At 42.9% G+C, this 15,518-nt stretch overlaps 1 protein-coding gene across 5 annotated transcripts in view; it reads left to right on the top strand.

Moving 5' to 3' along the window:
• The first annotated feature begins 4,975 nt into the window (after nucleotides 1-4,975).
• The window catches only part of caskin1 (CASK interacting protein 1), a 112,636-nt gene continuing 102,093 nt past the window's right edge, over nucleotides 4,976-15,518 (top strand). For all 5 annotated transcript variants that reach the window (XM_026166141.2, XM_026166137.2, XM_026166139.2 and 2 more), the window contains exon 1: nucleotides 4,976-5,203. In XM_026166141.2, the coding sequence (XP_026021926.2) occupies nucleotides 5,110-5,203 (94 nt within the window). In that variant the 5' untranslated portion in view covers nucleotides 4,976-5,109. The remainder of the gene's footprint in view (nucleotides 5,204-15,518) is intronic.

Genomic DNA, 15,518 nt, shown 5'->3' with positions numbered 1-15,518 from the left:
TTGAACTCAACCTGTACTGCTGTCGTAGTGACACATGATTTTCAAAACACTGAGCAATAGCAATGGCTGCTCGGTCACAAGTGTTTTATAATGTGATTTGCCCCTTTTCTTTAGGTCTTTATGATAACTATACACAGGTACAAATTACTAACGAAGCCAACCATATACTTATATATTTACTCATATATTAACCACTTTCTACATAAAACTAGGTGTAAAATCCCCAATGCTTTTATCCATCACAGATCTCTGGGAAACAGAGGTTCAAAGACTACCCAATAAAGGTGTGTGCTCTTGGACCGGCCACTTGAGGGCACTCTGTTTTTATGGAAGCTTCACACGAACACTCCCAGCTCCAGCACATGCTACATGAAGTGACTTTCAAGCTTTAAATAAACACGATTTCATGATGTAAAACAGTCCTGCTGCCTAATTAGAATTACTACATTTTCCCCCTATAATTTAACCCTTATTCATGTGACCCAGACAGGTAGATGAGTACAGACAAATCAAATGTAGTTTGAAGATATTTATTTCAGTGGAAAAAAACTCTTGTTTTTCTCCCTTTTTCTCATTCTTTGTTGTGAATGTGAATTTCACTAAAGTGTCAAGTGAAAAGTGTCAACACGTGCTCAAAGATATAACAAGAAAGGCATGAGCCACTTGTCTCTGAGACAAGTGGCTCATGAGTGTCCAGTGTACATATATTGAATCCACTTCTGAAAGCCTCTGCACTTAGCAATAACAGGAGATATGCAAATAGAAACAGGGGAGGGGCTGCAGGTAAGCACTCTCTAAGTAAGCTTCTATGCAGCAGGCATTAGCATTAACACGCCTCTGGGGTAGTGTGGTTCTTTTGCATTGACAGAGGCATATTTATAAATACTCTACCGGTACCATACGGGCTACTCTTTAGAGTTCTTACATAACTCGCTGGTTATGTGGAGGAGGAAGAGAGCAGCATCCAAGTACTGCTCACTGCCCACACACACACACACACACACACACACACACACACACACACACACACAATGGAGAAAAAAGTGAAATAAAAAACGTGGAGGAGGGTGGAGAGGGAAAGAAAACATTAGATTTTGCAGTTGGAAGTCAGGGTCAAATTCTGCAGTGTGTGTGCTCTCTAATTGTCTTCATGACCGCAGCACATGCTGCATGTGTACGAGTGATTATCCCAAAGATCACAATGATTTTTGGCAACACAAGTTTTAACACAAACAGGCCTGATCTTATAGAGAAGCCTCGGATAGAAAGTAACAGTACAATTAGCCAAGTACTGAATTACAGCTTCCCTGTGCTTCTAATTTGTTCAAGTATTTCTCTGTTTCTGCTGCTTCCCATTTCAGCACCACTGTACTTTGGATGACAACACCATTGTTTGAAGGCTATATGTGCGGCTAACAGATGTTGTTAAAGACAAAACTACCCAGCAGCATATTAGTAATCAAAATAACTCCCACCTATAATATCAAATTGATGTACATGTTAATAAATCAAATGTTATGATCCATTAAACTTCATGCACTTGATTCTGCATAATTGAAGTGCATGTCAAAGCTAAAACATTTCAAAGTACAAGTACTACTTCTACTTAAAGGGTGTAAATACCCATTTCTGTACTTTGCAAAGCAGTTAGGCTGCTCAGTGCAAAGCCTATTTCATGTCCATCCATCCATCCATTCGCTTCCGCTTATCCTTTTCAGGGTCGCGGGGGGTGCTGGAGCCTATCCCAGCTGTCATAGGGCGAGAGGCGGGGTACAACCTGGACAGGTCGCCAGTCTGTCGCAGGGCCAACACACAGGGACAGACAACCATTCACACTCACATTCATTCGCACATTCACACCTAGTGGCAATTTGGATTATCCAGTTAACCTATCCCCACAAGCTGCATGTCTTTGGACGGTGAATTTCATGTCATATTTCATATATTTGTATGAGGAAAGAAGGAGCTGAAAAATTGTGCCCAGTGTTTTTGTTCACCACATTTACTTCTGATCAAAGAATCTGAATTCCCGTGCCACCCCAATGAAATCAATAAGTTCTAATCAATAAGTAATTTTTAATTAAATTAACAAGCTTCAGTGGTGTGGCACAGTTTTGGGTCAGCCTCAGAGCAAGACAGTCATGTAGGCGTGAATGTGAGCATAAAAAGTTGTCTTCTCTCTGTGTTGGCCGTCTATCCAGGGTGTAGCTGCCTCCTGACAGCTCGGACAGGCTCCGCCCCCCAATGCTGATTTGGATAAGCAGAAGAATATGAATGGATGAATGGATGGATGGATGGATGGATGGATGGATGGATGGATGGATGGATGGAAGATCCTGTAAGCTATGCTAAGCTAAACTAACTTGCTGGAGGTAGTAAAATCATATTTGTAGTATTTGAGCTAATGCTCATAATGACAACGGTTAGCAGATCTTTACAATCTTACTCCTGCTTTTAACATGTGAGCCATTGTTTAAAAAGCATCAATGTGAGACACTTATGGCTTTGTAGTAAAAATATAACTGCTTTGATGGCTTTTCTGAAATTCTTTCACCTGTGAGATATTTAAAAAACTATTTTCTTTATTAAAAGTAGAGGTAGGTTTGTGTGAATGTCTTCTAGCTATCCTTGTCATTTAATGGTCTGCTACTTGTCCCAAACGTTGGTCCCCTTTTGTTGGCATTCCTACAAAAATGTCGGGAAGTTCATCCAAGGTTAGCCTCAGCCTACTGAATTCACTAAATTAAGCAATATCTTCTTACTGTGTGTTTTTTTTAGAGAAATTATGTAAGATACTCAAGTGACTTGACAAACTCAGACTAGTGAAGCCCCACGTAGCACCAGATTATTGTCCAGATTTTTGCACTGAACAAGGACTGTGGGCTTTGTCTTTGATGAGATCTCCAATGAGCAGTAATGCCAAACATCAGCTGCATTTGTGGTTTTGGTGCTGATTAGAAATTTCTAGCATTTTAGCATTTAGTTAATATTACTCTTGGCATTAGCTGAAAGCATGTGTATGTATTTTCCTCTAAGTTTAAATAGTTGTTCATAAGATCACAAACACACGCCTATATCTTGATTTTATAAAAGTATATTTATACATATTATTAACATTAAAAAAACATCTGAATTAAAAGACTTGAGCAGTGTGTGACTTAGTTACCTATCGATATTTACACAACGATTAAAAATATTAATGGAAAAAAGATAAAGGTGAAAATGAAGCGATGGCCAAACATTCAGAGATTCTCATAGATGCTAATCTGAAGGTGCTGCTGAGCACCTGCTCAACTTGCCTGTTTTAGTCGTGATACATGGTCAGAGCTGCCATCCCCTCTGACCATGTATCATTCCATCATCATCACAGTTTTTCTTGCTAACGTACTAAACAAGTTATCAACAACTTTTTCACACTCCATCTTCTCTAAACCACACATAGCGGTTAGCAAGAGGAAACTTATTTATTATGATGATAAATCACAGAAGCTTGTTTGCCTGCTAATGTTAGCTGTGCTTACACACAAAGTGCAGACTGTAAGTCGTCTCAGAGCAGTGAAAGTAGAGACAGCAGCAACAAGCTGGTCTCCCATCAGTTTACCATGAAAGAGCAGTTGCTTATTCACAATGTGCAAACCACCAGAAAGAAGTGTCTAGCTTCTCAGCTTGATCAGCTCAAGTAACGGGAAATGGACGTGCGGGTAAAATGGAGACAACTTAAGTTTCCTATGAGCACAAAACAAGTGGAGCTTTCAGCAACAATAACTCACTCCAGTCACAAGATGGCAGAAAAGTAATCAGCTAGGAGCTTTATGACAGCTATGTCTATTTTTGGATTTGACAAGGTAAGCACTGATTGCCTTGCTTGCCCTGATGGAATGCCATTGGTATATGGAGCTATATGGGTGGGGGTTTAATTTCCTCAAAAAATGTTTTATGTAACACAGTATAGTGGGTTAAATGAACAAAGTGCTGATCCTAGTAGTGTTTATCCAATACCAATGCCAAGTTTATTAGTGATACTTGCCTTGCCTTGAGGCCTTAAACATCTATGTAAAAAAGAAGGTAAGTTTTAATACAAATCTGAAATTGTTTGTGTCGTGCAGCTTTGAATCCAGTCTAACTCTTAGGCTAGAATGCAGGTGTGTAGTCTGATAAGACTTCATCGCGCCAATAAGCAGAAAGGCGTGGCACACCTCCACTCTCTCTGTGTCTTCCTCAATAAATCTCTGCAGCCTCTGCCACAGAAACAGGGCCAGAGAGAGAGACGAGGAGGAGGCGGGAGAGCACCGCGCTCCTGGTCCGCCCACAACTTTCAGCACGAGCCATTTAGCAGTGCGAGCTGGCCCAGCTGTAGACCGCGCGGGCACGTGCACGTGCCCCCCTTCACTACCTCTGCACACCCCTACCCACCCACCCACCCCACTCGGAGAAAATCATTACCAAATAGCGAGCGCACGCGGAGCTGTGGCTGCAGCCGCGTCACCGCTGGGCTGCGTTTACGACGTAAAGCACACGAGCGGCACATCCTCGGCAGATACGAACAGGCGCGCACCCGCCTTCAAACGCACAACCATTTACGCGCAGTGTGTCTGAGCCTGCGAGGCTTCTCCGTTTGACTCCTTCCTCCCGGTGACCGTCGGTTAATCGTTTAATATCGAGGGCAGCTGCAGCGGGGGTGAGACCGAGGAGCCGGTGAGGCGAATCCTGGAACCCCCACCACTCATCCGCTCCGCCAAAATACGACGCACGCGACGCCGCCGCGCGGCTGCTGGGATCTCGAGCGGCCCGTTAGCCTCCGGTCCCGTCTCCATTCAGCAGCGCTGCACGTAGCCGTGGGAGAACCCGAGAGCATCCCTCCATCCCACCCAGCCTATCCCCACCCCCCTCCCCTCTTTCTCTCCCCCCCTCTCTCTCTCGCTTTCAGCCCCTCTGGACCCGTGCTATGCCGGAGCTCTAGGGGAGAGAGGAGGGGGGGTCTCATCAAGCCAGGGACCTGGGGGGGTGGGAGGAAGGAGGCTTTTCGTGGCCGGGGTGTAGACGTACCCTCCGCGTGGCGAGGCGCCTCTGTATCGGAGGATGCTGGAATAGAGCGGCCGAGCGCGGAAGATGGGAAAGGACCAGGAACTGCTGCAGGCGGTGAAGACCGAGGACCTGCTCACCGTGCAGAAGCTGCTGCAGAGGCCCCGGCCAGGGAAAGCAAGTAAGACAGTCGGTTCTCTCCCACTGCAGAGATGAGAACACAGCTGTGGATTTCTGTTGAAACCCTCCCCTATAGATGCCCGTGTTCAGCCATGGGCAAAAGCTTTCTCTCGCATAGGAGCTGTTCACCGCTGAGATGATGGTGATGTGTGAAGGCTGCATGTGTGAGTCTTCTGGGAGACAGGGGTTTGCATGCATCGGGGTGTATCCGAGAAGATTAGTGGTGTGATTGGAGAGTGGCAGCGCATCTTCAAACCCCTGTCTCTGTACACTGCAGCACAGAGAGAGGGAGGGAACACAGCGTGTGTGTGTTTGGATCTGTGTGTGACCCTGGCTCTCCAGTGACATGATACTGGTGGCCGTGTGATAGTTAAGGTTTCAACATCACAATCAGTGTGACACGACTCCCAGTGTTCTTCTTTTATCCTGCATACTGCGAGGCTCGCTTCACGACTGCTCCTCTAATGGTTTTTTTCTCCTTCGGGCAGTGTAGCACTACAACATCCAACAATGTTTCACTTGCACAGCCCACTCTAATGTGTGGGCAATACAGAGAGAAGCCAGAGAGAGCTGCAGATAGATCATTCTGTAGAGGCTGGCGGTGGCTTGCTGATACTTCCACTGATATATAACTGGCTGGTCCAGTTGTGAGCAGACAGCGAGGGGTAGCGTACAGGCCGAGCTGCAGGAGGTAGAATTTGCACAAAGGCATAACAAGTAATTCAGCTTTAACTCTTGTAATTATTTTTATAAAAGCTAGTTGACACCAAGCCTATTATCCAATTACTATAATTGTTCTGCTTGGGCAGGTACGCAGCAGCATCTGAACTGGTGCTTACACTGGAAACAGCAGGTGGGCCTCATTTGAATAAGAAGAGGCCATGCTAATGACAAATAATGGTCCACGTTTGAGCCCCTATTGCAAGTGATGACTTTATAAATTCACTTGTCAGTCTGTTTGTGTACTGAGTAACACTAGAGCTTTATTGTACTTCTTGACCTCTGTGTATTTAAAATGACTGGTGTTGGCTAACATAGCGGCTGAATATTCTCTTCTTGAAGACGCTGCGCATCCACTCCTAAATATTGTGCTTACGGCCACTAGATTAGTTGGAACTACGTCTTAAAATAATATCTAATCGGCCAATTACATGACAGAAAGGAAATGCATTTGTAATATTTAAAATCCACATCCTCACATGCACGGTCTTGATTAATCAGGCCCCATCTTATCTTAAATACCTCATAGTACCATATCCCCCTATTAGAGCACTTCGCTCTCGCTCTGCAGGCCTACTTGTTGTTCCTAGAGTATTTAAAAGTAGAATGGGAGGCAGAGCCTTCAGCTTTCAGGCCCCTCTTCCGTGGAACCAGCTTCCAGGTTTGACTCGGGAGTCAAACACCCTCTCTATTTTTAAGATTAGGCTTAAAACTCTCATTTTTGCTAAAGCATATAGTTAGGGCTGGACAAGGTGACCCTGAATCCTCCCTTAGTTATGCTGCAATAGGCCTAGGCTACTGGGTGCTTCCCATGATGCACTGATGCACTTTCTTCCTGTTAAAGGGGAGTTTTTCCTTCCCACTGTCACCACATGCTTGCTTTTAGGGGATCGTCTGATTGTTGGGGTTTTCTCTGTAATATTGTACCTTACAATACAGAGTGGTTTGAGGGGACTGTTGTTGTGATGTAGCTCTATATAAATATAAACTGCATTGAATTCATAAGGTTGTAACTTCCCATACCCAATTCAGTCGTCTATTTCACTCTGTATGAGACCATAAACTACAAGAAGAGCATTATATTGTTAGTTATTCTAGCAACTGAAAACAGAAGCTCGTCAGGAGGGTGTTTACTGGGATTAAAATCAAATAAGAAGCAGGACCATTTTTACCTTGAGTTCAATACAACTGGATTTCTTCTGGGAACCAGTTCAGTTGACCCTACTGGGCATGAAAAAGATTGCAGGTTTAAGATGCTTATCCTTCATTTTCAGACCTGAAAGCTCTTGTCTGTCTTTTTGTCTTCTGTTTGTGGGTCAAGAGGACCTGCTGAAGTTCAAAGCACGAAAAGGGGAAGAAAAGTCGATTTAGGGGAGTTTGAACGTGTCGTAGCTCTCGGTGTCAGATGAGCTGATTTAACCTTTTTAGAAACTCGTGAGCTGTTGGGATTTTATGCACACAGAAAAAGGGATGGAGAAAGAAGATAGGTTTAAGTGAGAAGTGGTTCTCTGGGGGGAAAGGTCTCATTCGGTGACATAGCTTAGAGAAGCAGGACCAGATGCATTTCTGAATGCACAACATGTTAAAGCTTTGAAACAGGAGCCCACATTGGAACCAATAGACTCAGCTAAAAACTGGTAACTACAGCTGCAGCTGGACAAAACTGGGCATAAAAAGATCTCATGAGTCTTGATTTCTGCTGCAATATCGATACTTTAACATGAACAGCGTAAAGGATGAGAACCTTTAACGCTGTTGATGGTTTCTTAGTGTGGGGGATATTGTCTTGGCACACTTTGGGCCACTTACTGCCAATTGAGCATCATTTTTAGCCAGTGCTGTTCATAATCATGTCCATTCCTTTTTATCTTTCCATGACTACAGTGTTCTCGGCCACTTTAACAGGAAAATGTGCCACATCACAAAGCTCACATCATCAGTCTAGTTTCTCGACGATGACAATGAGCTCGTTGTACTAAAGTGGCCTCTGCGCTCACCAGATCAGGGTGGTGGTGTCATGGGAGAATCGCATCATGGAAGTGGTGCCCTGTGCGATGCTATCATATCAATAAGCACCAGAAACCCGGAGAAATGTTTCCAAGAAACTTGTTCAATCCATACCATGAAGAATCAAGGCCGTTCTTAAACCCAGCCCAGTACAAGCCAAGCAGAACTTCAAAGTAGTCGGTGGACCATTAAAGGTGTAATAAAAGTGGAGCAGCGGCGACCTGACCAGCCTAGACGTGAGACAAACATCCCACCCATCCAACTCCTATGTGTGTTGAAGTTCTTTTATAAGTCGCAGGGTTCTGTGCCTCAGACGGCAGTGCTCACTCTGCAGGATTAAGCGAAGCATATGGCTTCATAACAGTGTGTAGCAATTAGCGGGGTTCACTGCATTGATGCAGGCGCTGGAACAAAAGTCTACAGCAGAGCAGGAAACCCCCTGGATTATAAACAGTCTGTCTACTGCAGAAAAAGACAGGCGTGACTATAAAAGAACTGGTAGGGTCCAGCACATAGAGGTTGTGCCCAAAATGAGTGTGTGTTTCTGTATGTGGAGCTCAGCAAAGTACATTATGTACAAGAGCACAAAACAACCTTTAGGCTACACTTAAGTGCTCTTCAGCTGGAAGCTGCTTTCTGACTACTGCTCAGTACATGAGATGCAGAGGACAGGTAAGGCCTCAAACTAATTTTTCATAGGCAGCAGACAGCCGCTGGCAGCATGCATAGATGTGCTCCAAATGGAGCCAGTCCTCGCCGGACTGCAGTGCATACAGATGGCGATTAAAGCGATTTAAAGCAGATACTGCAGGTGAAAGAGGCAGCGGCCTGACTGATGCTTGTTAGTGCACACAGTGGGTGACCTTTGTTTATTAATCTACACAGTCTATATGCTGCATACAGGGAAATAGACTGGGGAACTTGGCAACGTTACATTTACATTTTTGAATAGATTTTGTGATCCTGTATTTGACTTCCTTAGAACATGGTTAAATTTCTGTATTTCTGTTTATTTCGGTTCTATTTATGCTATTGATTATTTATTTAAAGGAAAATGCTTTGCTAAAGATTAAATGTTTAGAGACCCTTTTTGTGTTTTAAGATTTACTCAATAAATTTAATAAACTTGTGTTGAAAGTGAAATTGAGATTGTGGGACCTGGAAGCCCCGTAGTACAAAAATACAAAATGCATGCATCTTATTTGTGAGCAGATTTTTTGTTGCAAAATCAACACTTTAAATTTCAATCACTTAACAAAAAATCAAATTTTTAAAGGAGAAAGCAGGATTAACTGAGTAATGTAACATAATATGAAGGCAGTTGATTACCTTCAGTCTTAAAATTGGTAAAAATACATAACTATAAACATTAGATACAAAACAGGCAAAATCATTTATATGAAAACGATTCTGTACTGCAAAGTGTGATTAGTTAGTTTTATGTAAATACTCACTGACACAGAAAAGTAACAGAGGACCTAAAATAAAAGATTTATTTTGTGTGAGCTACACTTAAATAACAAAAATAGCATCTGGGATGAGTCACAGCAACTGTGTGAAATGTGAGTGAGCTCACGCTACTTCATTTTTAATTCAGTGCACTTAATATGTCTTGCTTTAGGGTAATTAGGCATACTTTAGTCAGACTTTCTGTAACACTGAAATCCAAAATATACATGTTTTTGTCATCATATCATCACAAAAGGTATGAAATTCACATCACATTCGAGTCACTTAGAGAAACTGGGGTTGAGGTGGGTTGCAAAGTGGTTTGCAGGAGTACGGCAGCTTTGTGGAGTGTGTTATCTATGTTGTCACATCGCTGGCTGAGTGGAGTGTTTCATGGTTCGCTTGCAGTTTAACCTTCTATAACTTACAGTGTTACAGTGTTTAAACGCAGACTCGAGGCTCGTCTCTGCTCCGCCTCCCTCTTTCAAATCCTTTCAGTCTGCTGTGAAGCACTGTCTTTCCAGTATTAGGCTGAATTTAATTATTTGTGTAATTGGCAGCCGCTGATACCACAGGAACTGCTTTCTGCAAGACAAACTGTTTAATATGCCCTTTGAAATTTCATTTGTGGACGTGCAAAGCAAAAATAAGCCACTTTATTATTTATCTTTTGCTGCGTGTGTTTTAAGGGAGTGCCTGCAAAAGTGTCTGCAGGACACTGATACTGACCTGTTTATTTCAGGGAAAAAACAAATAAAGAGGGCAGAAGCAGCAGGGCGGTAATGACAGAGTGCAGCTGAGTGTCCCAGACAGACAGCAGGGCAGTTTGACGCTAGGCTGATGTTCACACAGACCTGTTTGTCATCTTAGCATGCAGCACAAAGCTTACAGGAGACGTGTGTTGTCTGTGTGTGTGCAGCTGCCAGTGAAATGTGTGAGTGGTTTGTGGTGGTAACGAGTGGACGTGTGGCTGAGGTGTGCGTGTCCGTTTGTCTGTGGGTCTGAGGCTCTGCCCTAATGCACATCATTTACTCTCACTCAGGTCAGACACACAGTCCGCACAAATGCACGCATTTACCTCCATCTCAGACACACACACACACACACACACACACACACACACACACACACACACACACACACACACACAGTTACATTAACACAAACATCTGGCACCATCTGGAGAGCTATCATCAGTTTGCTGTCACTCAACTTGCCTTCTGCACATAGGATTTGACTGGGTCATAGCTCTGTGTGTGTGTGTGTGTGTGTGTGTGTGTGTGTGTGTGTGTGTGTGTGTGTGTGTGTGTGTGTGTGTGTGTGTGTGTTCGTTCAGTGAAATGATAAAGACGCCATGTCCGACAGACTGACACGTTCTTCCACAGCTATCTTCCTCCTTCACTTTCTTTCTTTGCAGCCATGAGAGATGCTGACACTCCCAGACATTTCTAGATACCAGTCTCTCTCTCTCTCTCTCGCTCTCTCTCTCTCTCTCTCTCTCTCTCGCTCTCTCTCTCTCTCTCTCGCTCTCTTTTTCTCTCTCTCTCTTTTTCTCTCCCCCTCTCTTCCTCACGCCCTCCCCCGCCAATCTTTTCTGTGTTGACGTGCGAGGCGGGCTAGCAGGAGCAGAGCAGATGATTGCATCCACACCAGTGCACATTCACAAAGGAGCAGCAGAGAGGAAGCTCCACACGCTGTCAGCCGGAGTCTCTCAGACTGGCTAACGATGCTCTGTCTGCATCCGTATGCTTCAGAGGAGCGACGTGACGTGAAGAAGCAGCTAGCGTTTGCACTTCACAGTGCAACTTGACAGCTACGCCAAATATTTTTAATTTAGCGTAACAGCTGTTGCACCTCCAGGTATACGACTCTCTGTGCATATTGTGCAATACAATTAAACAGGTACCTAATATATGTTTCCTGCATTGTATTTCAGCTCGACGACTCTAGCCCCTCAGTTCATTCACTGTCAGCATGGCGCTTCTCTTCCTGTTACCCAGCATTCTCTGATTGGCTGCCCCTCACAAAATAAAGGCATTTGAACATGACATTCAAATATTCTGCTTGTGAAGGGCAGCCAATCAGAAGAAAGCTAAAGGGGAAAGCTAAGACAGCTTGTGTGGATGAACTGAGAGGCTCAAAGAAAGATACGTAAGGATTATTTCAAACTGTCAATCATGCAAAGCCAAGAGTCAAAGAAACGAGCATAACAGCCCTCTCGCGCTTTTTTAAGGTAGATAAAAACACTAAAAACAACAAAGTGTAAATGACATAAAATGAAAGTGTGCGTCGGGGGTGTTGCTCTTATTTCACCCTGAAAATATTATTAAAATGTGGGCGGCTATGTGTTTTCACCACTTCGTAAATATTCGGCGAGTCTGCGCGGATAATGTACTCAAGCAGATATTTCCCCGTCAATCAAGCGCACCTAAAGGCCTTTACTTGGAATATATTACTGCAGCAACACTCACGAGAAGAAGCAAACATGCTCGGGCGGCGTTATTGATCCTGAGAGTGATCTTGAAAATTGAAGCACAGCATATTAGAAATGATAATACGGAGCGAGGGGAAGATTGGCCGGCGCTGTTCCCTGCATTTTCTTCCAAAACATCATCACTCACTTCTCCTGCTACTGCTGACTGCCTCCATGATTGAATTACAGAGCAGATGGGGGGAGAGGTGGGTGAATATTTTTTGCTTGGAGGAAAAGGGGGATAGGCAGAGGAGTTAGTAAGAGAAAAGGAAAGAGGAGGGGAAGATGCTTCTTGATGTGTGAGTGGGACAGATGGAGGGGGAGTGATGAAAGACTGAAAATGATGAAAAAGAGAACAAGGGAACGAGGTGATGAAACGCAGGGGTAGCTGAACGCTGTCATTTTCCACCTCCCGTTTATTCTGATCGCAGACTGCTCGGCTCACGTCGGGTCCCTCTGTCTCTTCTCCCTCTCACACAGACACACACATGCAGCAAAAATAACATCCACACAGTTTAATGGGTCAGCGGCAGGTTCAGGCAGAAGTGGAGAGCACAGCAGAGGTGAGAGGATGGAAGGAAAGAGAAGGGAAAGGAAAGGAGTAAAAATTATAGGAAAGGAAGTGAAAGAAGAAAACTGGAATGGAAAGGAAAGTGAAACAGAGCTTATTAAAAAGGAAGAGAGAAGAGGAGACAAGATTGAAATAAAATAATATACACTGAGGAAAGAAAGTGAAAGAGAAGGAAGGAAGAGAAAGAAATAAAGTGCAAAGTTGAGGAAGGAAATGAAGGGAAAAAAGGAAAAGAAACAATACCATGGAGGAAGTAGTGAAACAATGTGAAAGGAAAGATTAAAAAAACTTAAAGGAGGGGGAATTAAATGAATATATGTTATAAAAAAGTGAAAGGAAAGAGAAAAATAAATGAAAAATTAGACAGAAAGAAAAGGGTGAGAATGAATAGAGAAGAGTAGGAAGTACACGTCAAAGGAAGTATAAATTAATTAATAACAAATGACAAATCTGAGAAAGGACAAGAAAGAAAAGGAAAGGGTTACACCAGCACAGTACAGAGAAGGAAAAACATTAGATGGAAGGATGAGAAAGAAAACTGAACGAATAACAAAAAGGACGGCGCCACAGAAAAATAAGGAAAAGGAAATGAAGCAAACTGTTTTACAGGAAAGGAAGGGAAACAGAAGGGCAGCTGGGCGAAGAGAACAAAAATGAAACCGGAGAGGTGGATGAGAAATAAAAAAAGAAGGCATTTGTTACATCAAGTGTGAGCAGATGATCAGGTGATAGCAAATCTATCCTGTTCTATTCTATTGCACCGTTTACCAGGATGAGAGAGGAAGGCTCGAGTAAATATAATGGCCACCCACAAAATGAGAAGGGCAGCAGGGTGGGACTCTCACTCATTCAGCACCGATTAAAGGGGTGGCATTAACCCCACACACACACACACACACACACACACACACACACACACACACACACACACACTTCTTCCCCCCACCGTCATACGACTGACACAGAGAGGTACCGTCTCTATTGGAATTTACATCATCTGTGTGTGTGTGTGTGTGTGTGTGAGCTTTAATTGTGAAAAAAGGGGACAACAGTTAACTACAGAGTCACATGCATGCAGCATAATGCGATAGAAAAAAATGCTCTGCAGTCATGAGCTGATTCTCAAAGGCATGAGGGGGAAAGATTCAGAATCAGAAGAGAAAGCTGAGCCATGTCACTGGAGATTTGTTATGTAAGTAAGTAGCTGTACTTGCAAAGATGTGTTTTCTCAGCAGCTGCTATAGAGCGAGACTGTCCCTCTACATCGCCTGGCAGGACTTTTTTTTCCCACTCACACCCCGAATTCATAACACAGAGTGTTCTTACTGCTTCAAACTGATGTTTGAGCAGTTAATAAAGGCAGGAAATGATGCTTTTTTTCAGACCCTGCTCCTAAAGTTAAACTAACATGGTTGGGACAAGGTTTGACTGTACTCTACACGAGAGCCTTCTAGAAATGTTCCACCCTGCAGCCGCAGTGAATGCAGTTAGCATCGCCTTGGGACTTTTGAATGAATACTGGTGCTCTCCTGCTATGCGAGCTGCCACTAAAAACAGGGCTGTGACACAGTGTGGGTGCAGGCTCAGGGGTTGGGAAAATGTGTTGGTTACTGACACACCCTTAGGTCTTTGATATGTGTGAGAAATGTTGTGGAGTCAACTGGTTGCGTGACACTGCGTAGCCTGCTTTTTCCCTTTAGCCTTTTTTTGGCAGAGGTCAGTTTGACCCCTTTTGCTATGCCTGGCCTGTTTTCTTATTAGTTTATGGTAATAAAACTGGCAAAATGAACATTTAAGTTCTCAGTTATTTTGGCACAGTAGGTTTTTAATTTCAGCCAAAGGCAAGAGACACAAAATTTCTCATTTTTTGTAGCTAGCTACAGTCGGGTGTAGCTAGCTAGTAAAGCTAATGTTAGCTTCACAAGTTAAAATGCTGCTTTTGTCAGCTCCTTCTAAAATAAAAAAATGAATATACTTTACACAACTTTAGTTACAATAAAGTAATAAAAAGAGGGCTATGGCTCTTTACATCCTCTAGCAGACCATTACATGGGGAAACCTTTTGAATACAAGCGCGCTGATCCACGCAGGTGTGCACACGGGTGTTCACTGTTCATAGACATAAACTACACCTTTATTGGCTGCTATTTCCAAGCACATTGTGCGCTGTCGGTCCTGCTTGCTACACAACAACATTCAATATTTAGTATTTACTGCTGTTTACACTTAGCTAGATTAACGTGATGGCAAGGGCGTGATGATCCATTTGGTAAAGTAAATCCATTGGGTTGTTGGTCTTCAGACAACAATTCTGACGGCTAAAGAACCAAATGGGACAAGCAAAAAAAGAAAAAGGAAAAAACAAAACAACAAAGAAACAGCTTTGTTCTCATATTGCAGTTTTACTTGGCTGCTACTTGTGCTCCATAAATATAAATAGGAAAAATAAAAGGCCAGGCTGTTTGTTGTAAAATGAGCTGCTCTAAACTTGATATGTGTGCTGAGTTAGACACTAAAAGGCTGTGTTCACACTATGGTTTAACTTTTAAATGGGGAATTTGGAACATTGTTATTAATCTGGAAGCCAATTCTGGTTCAGTATGAAACTTGTGACAAGGACTTAGTCACTGTCAGCGATCTTGTTTTATGTAGTTTGAAAGGAGCTATATTTGTATGTTCACATTTTTAGTGAAAGAGCAGCATTATTAGCTTTTCAAGAAATATTTCTTACATAATTGGAGGATTTTGCAGAAAAACACTTTTGAGTTTCTCAATATTTGTTTAAAATTTCAAAATTTGAATGTTGCTCAGGAGATTCATATGTGCAGAAATCTGTGCCATCAGAAACTGAATTTGAATAAGTTAAATTTGAATTTGAATTGCTCAGATTGAATCTGAATTGAAATTGAATTTTATAGTTTGAAAATTAATTAATTTGCTTTGAAACTGTATTTTATCCTTTAAAAATTTAGCTCTCGAATAATTTCAGATTCACTTCTCACCATTCAGTTTCAGTTCTACAGTTCAGTTTTTTGGGACTTACATCCGGTTCCGGTTCAAGAGTAATCGAGCGCAGATTAATAGAACTACGTTTTA

Source organism: Astatotilapia calliptera, chromosome 4, assembly GCF_964374335.1.
Source record: "Astatotilapia calliptera chromosome 4, fAstCal68.1, whole genome shotgun sequence".
NCBI classification, from domain to species: domain Eukaryota; kingdom Metazoa; phylum Chordata; class Actinopteri; order Cichliformes; family Cichlidae; genus Astatotilapia; species Astatotilapia calliptera.
The sequence above is the reverse complement of the archived record's forward strand: the minus strand, read 5'-3'. Positions and strand labels throughout refer to the sequence as shown.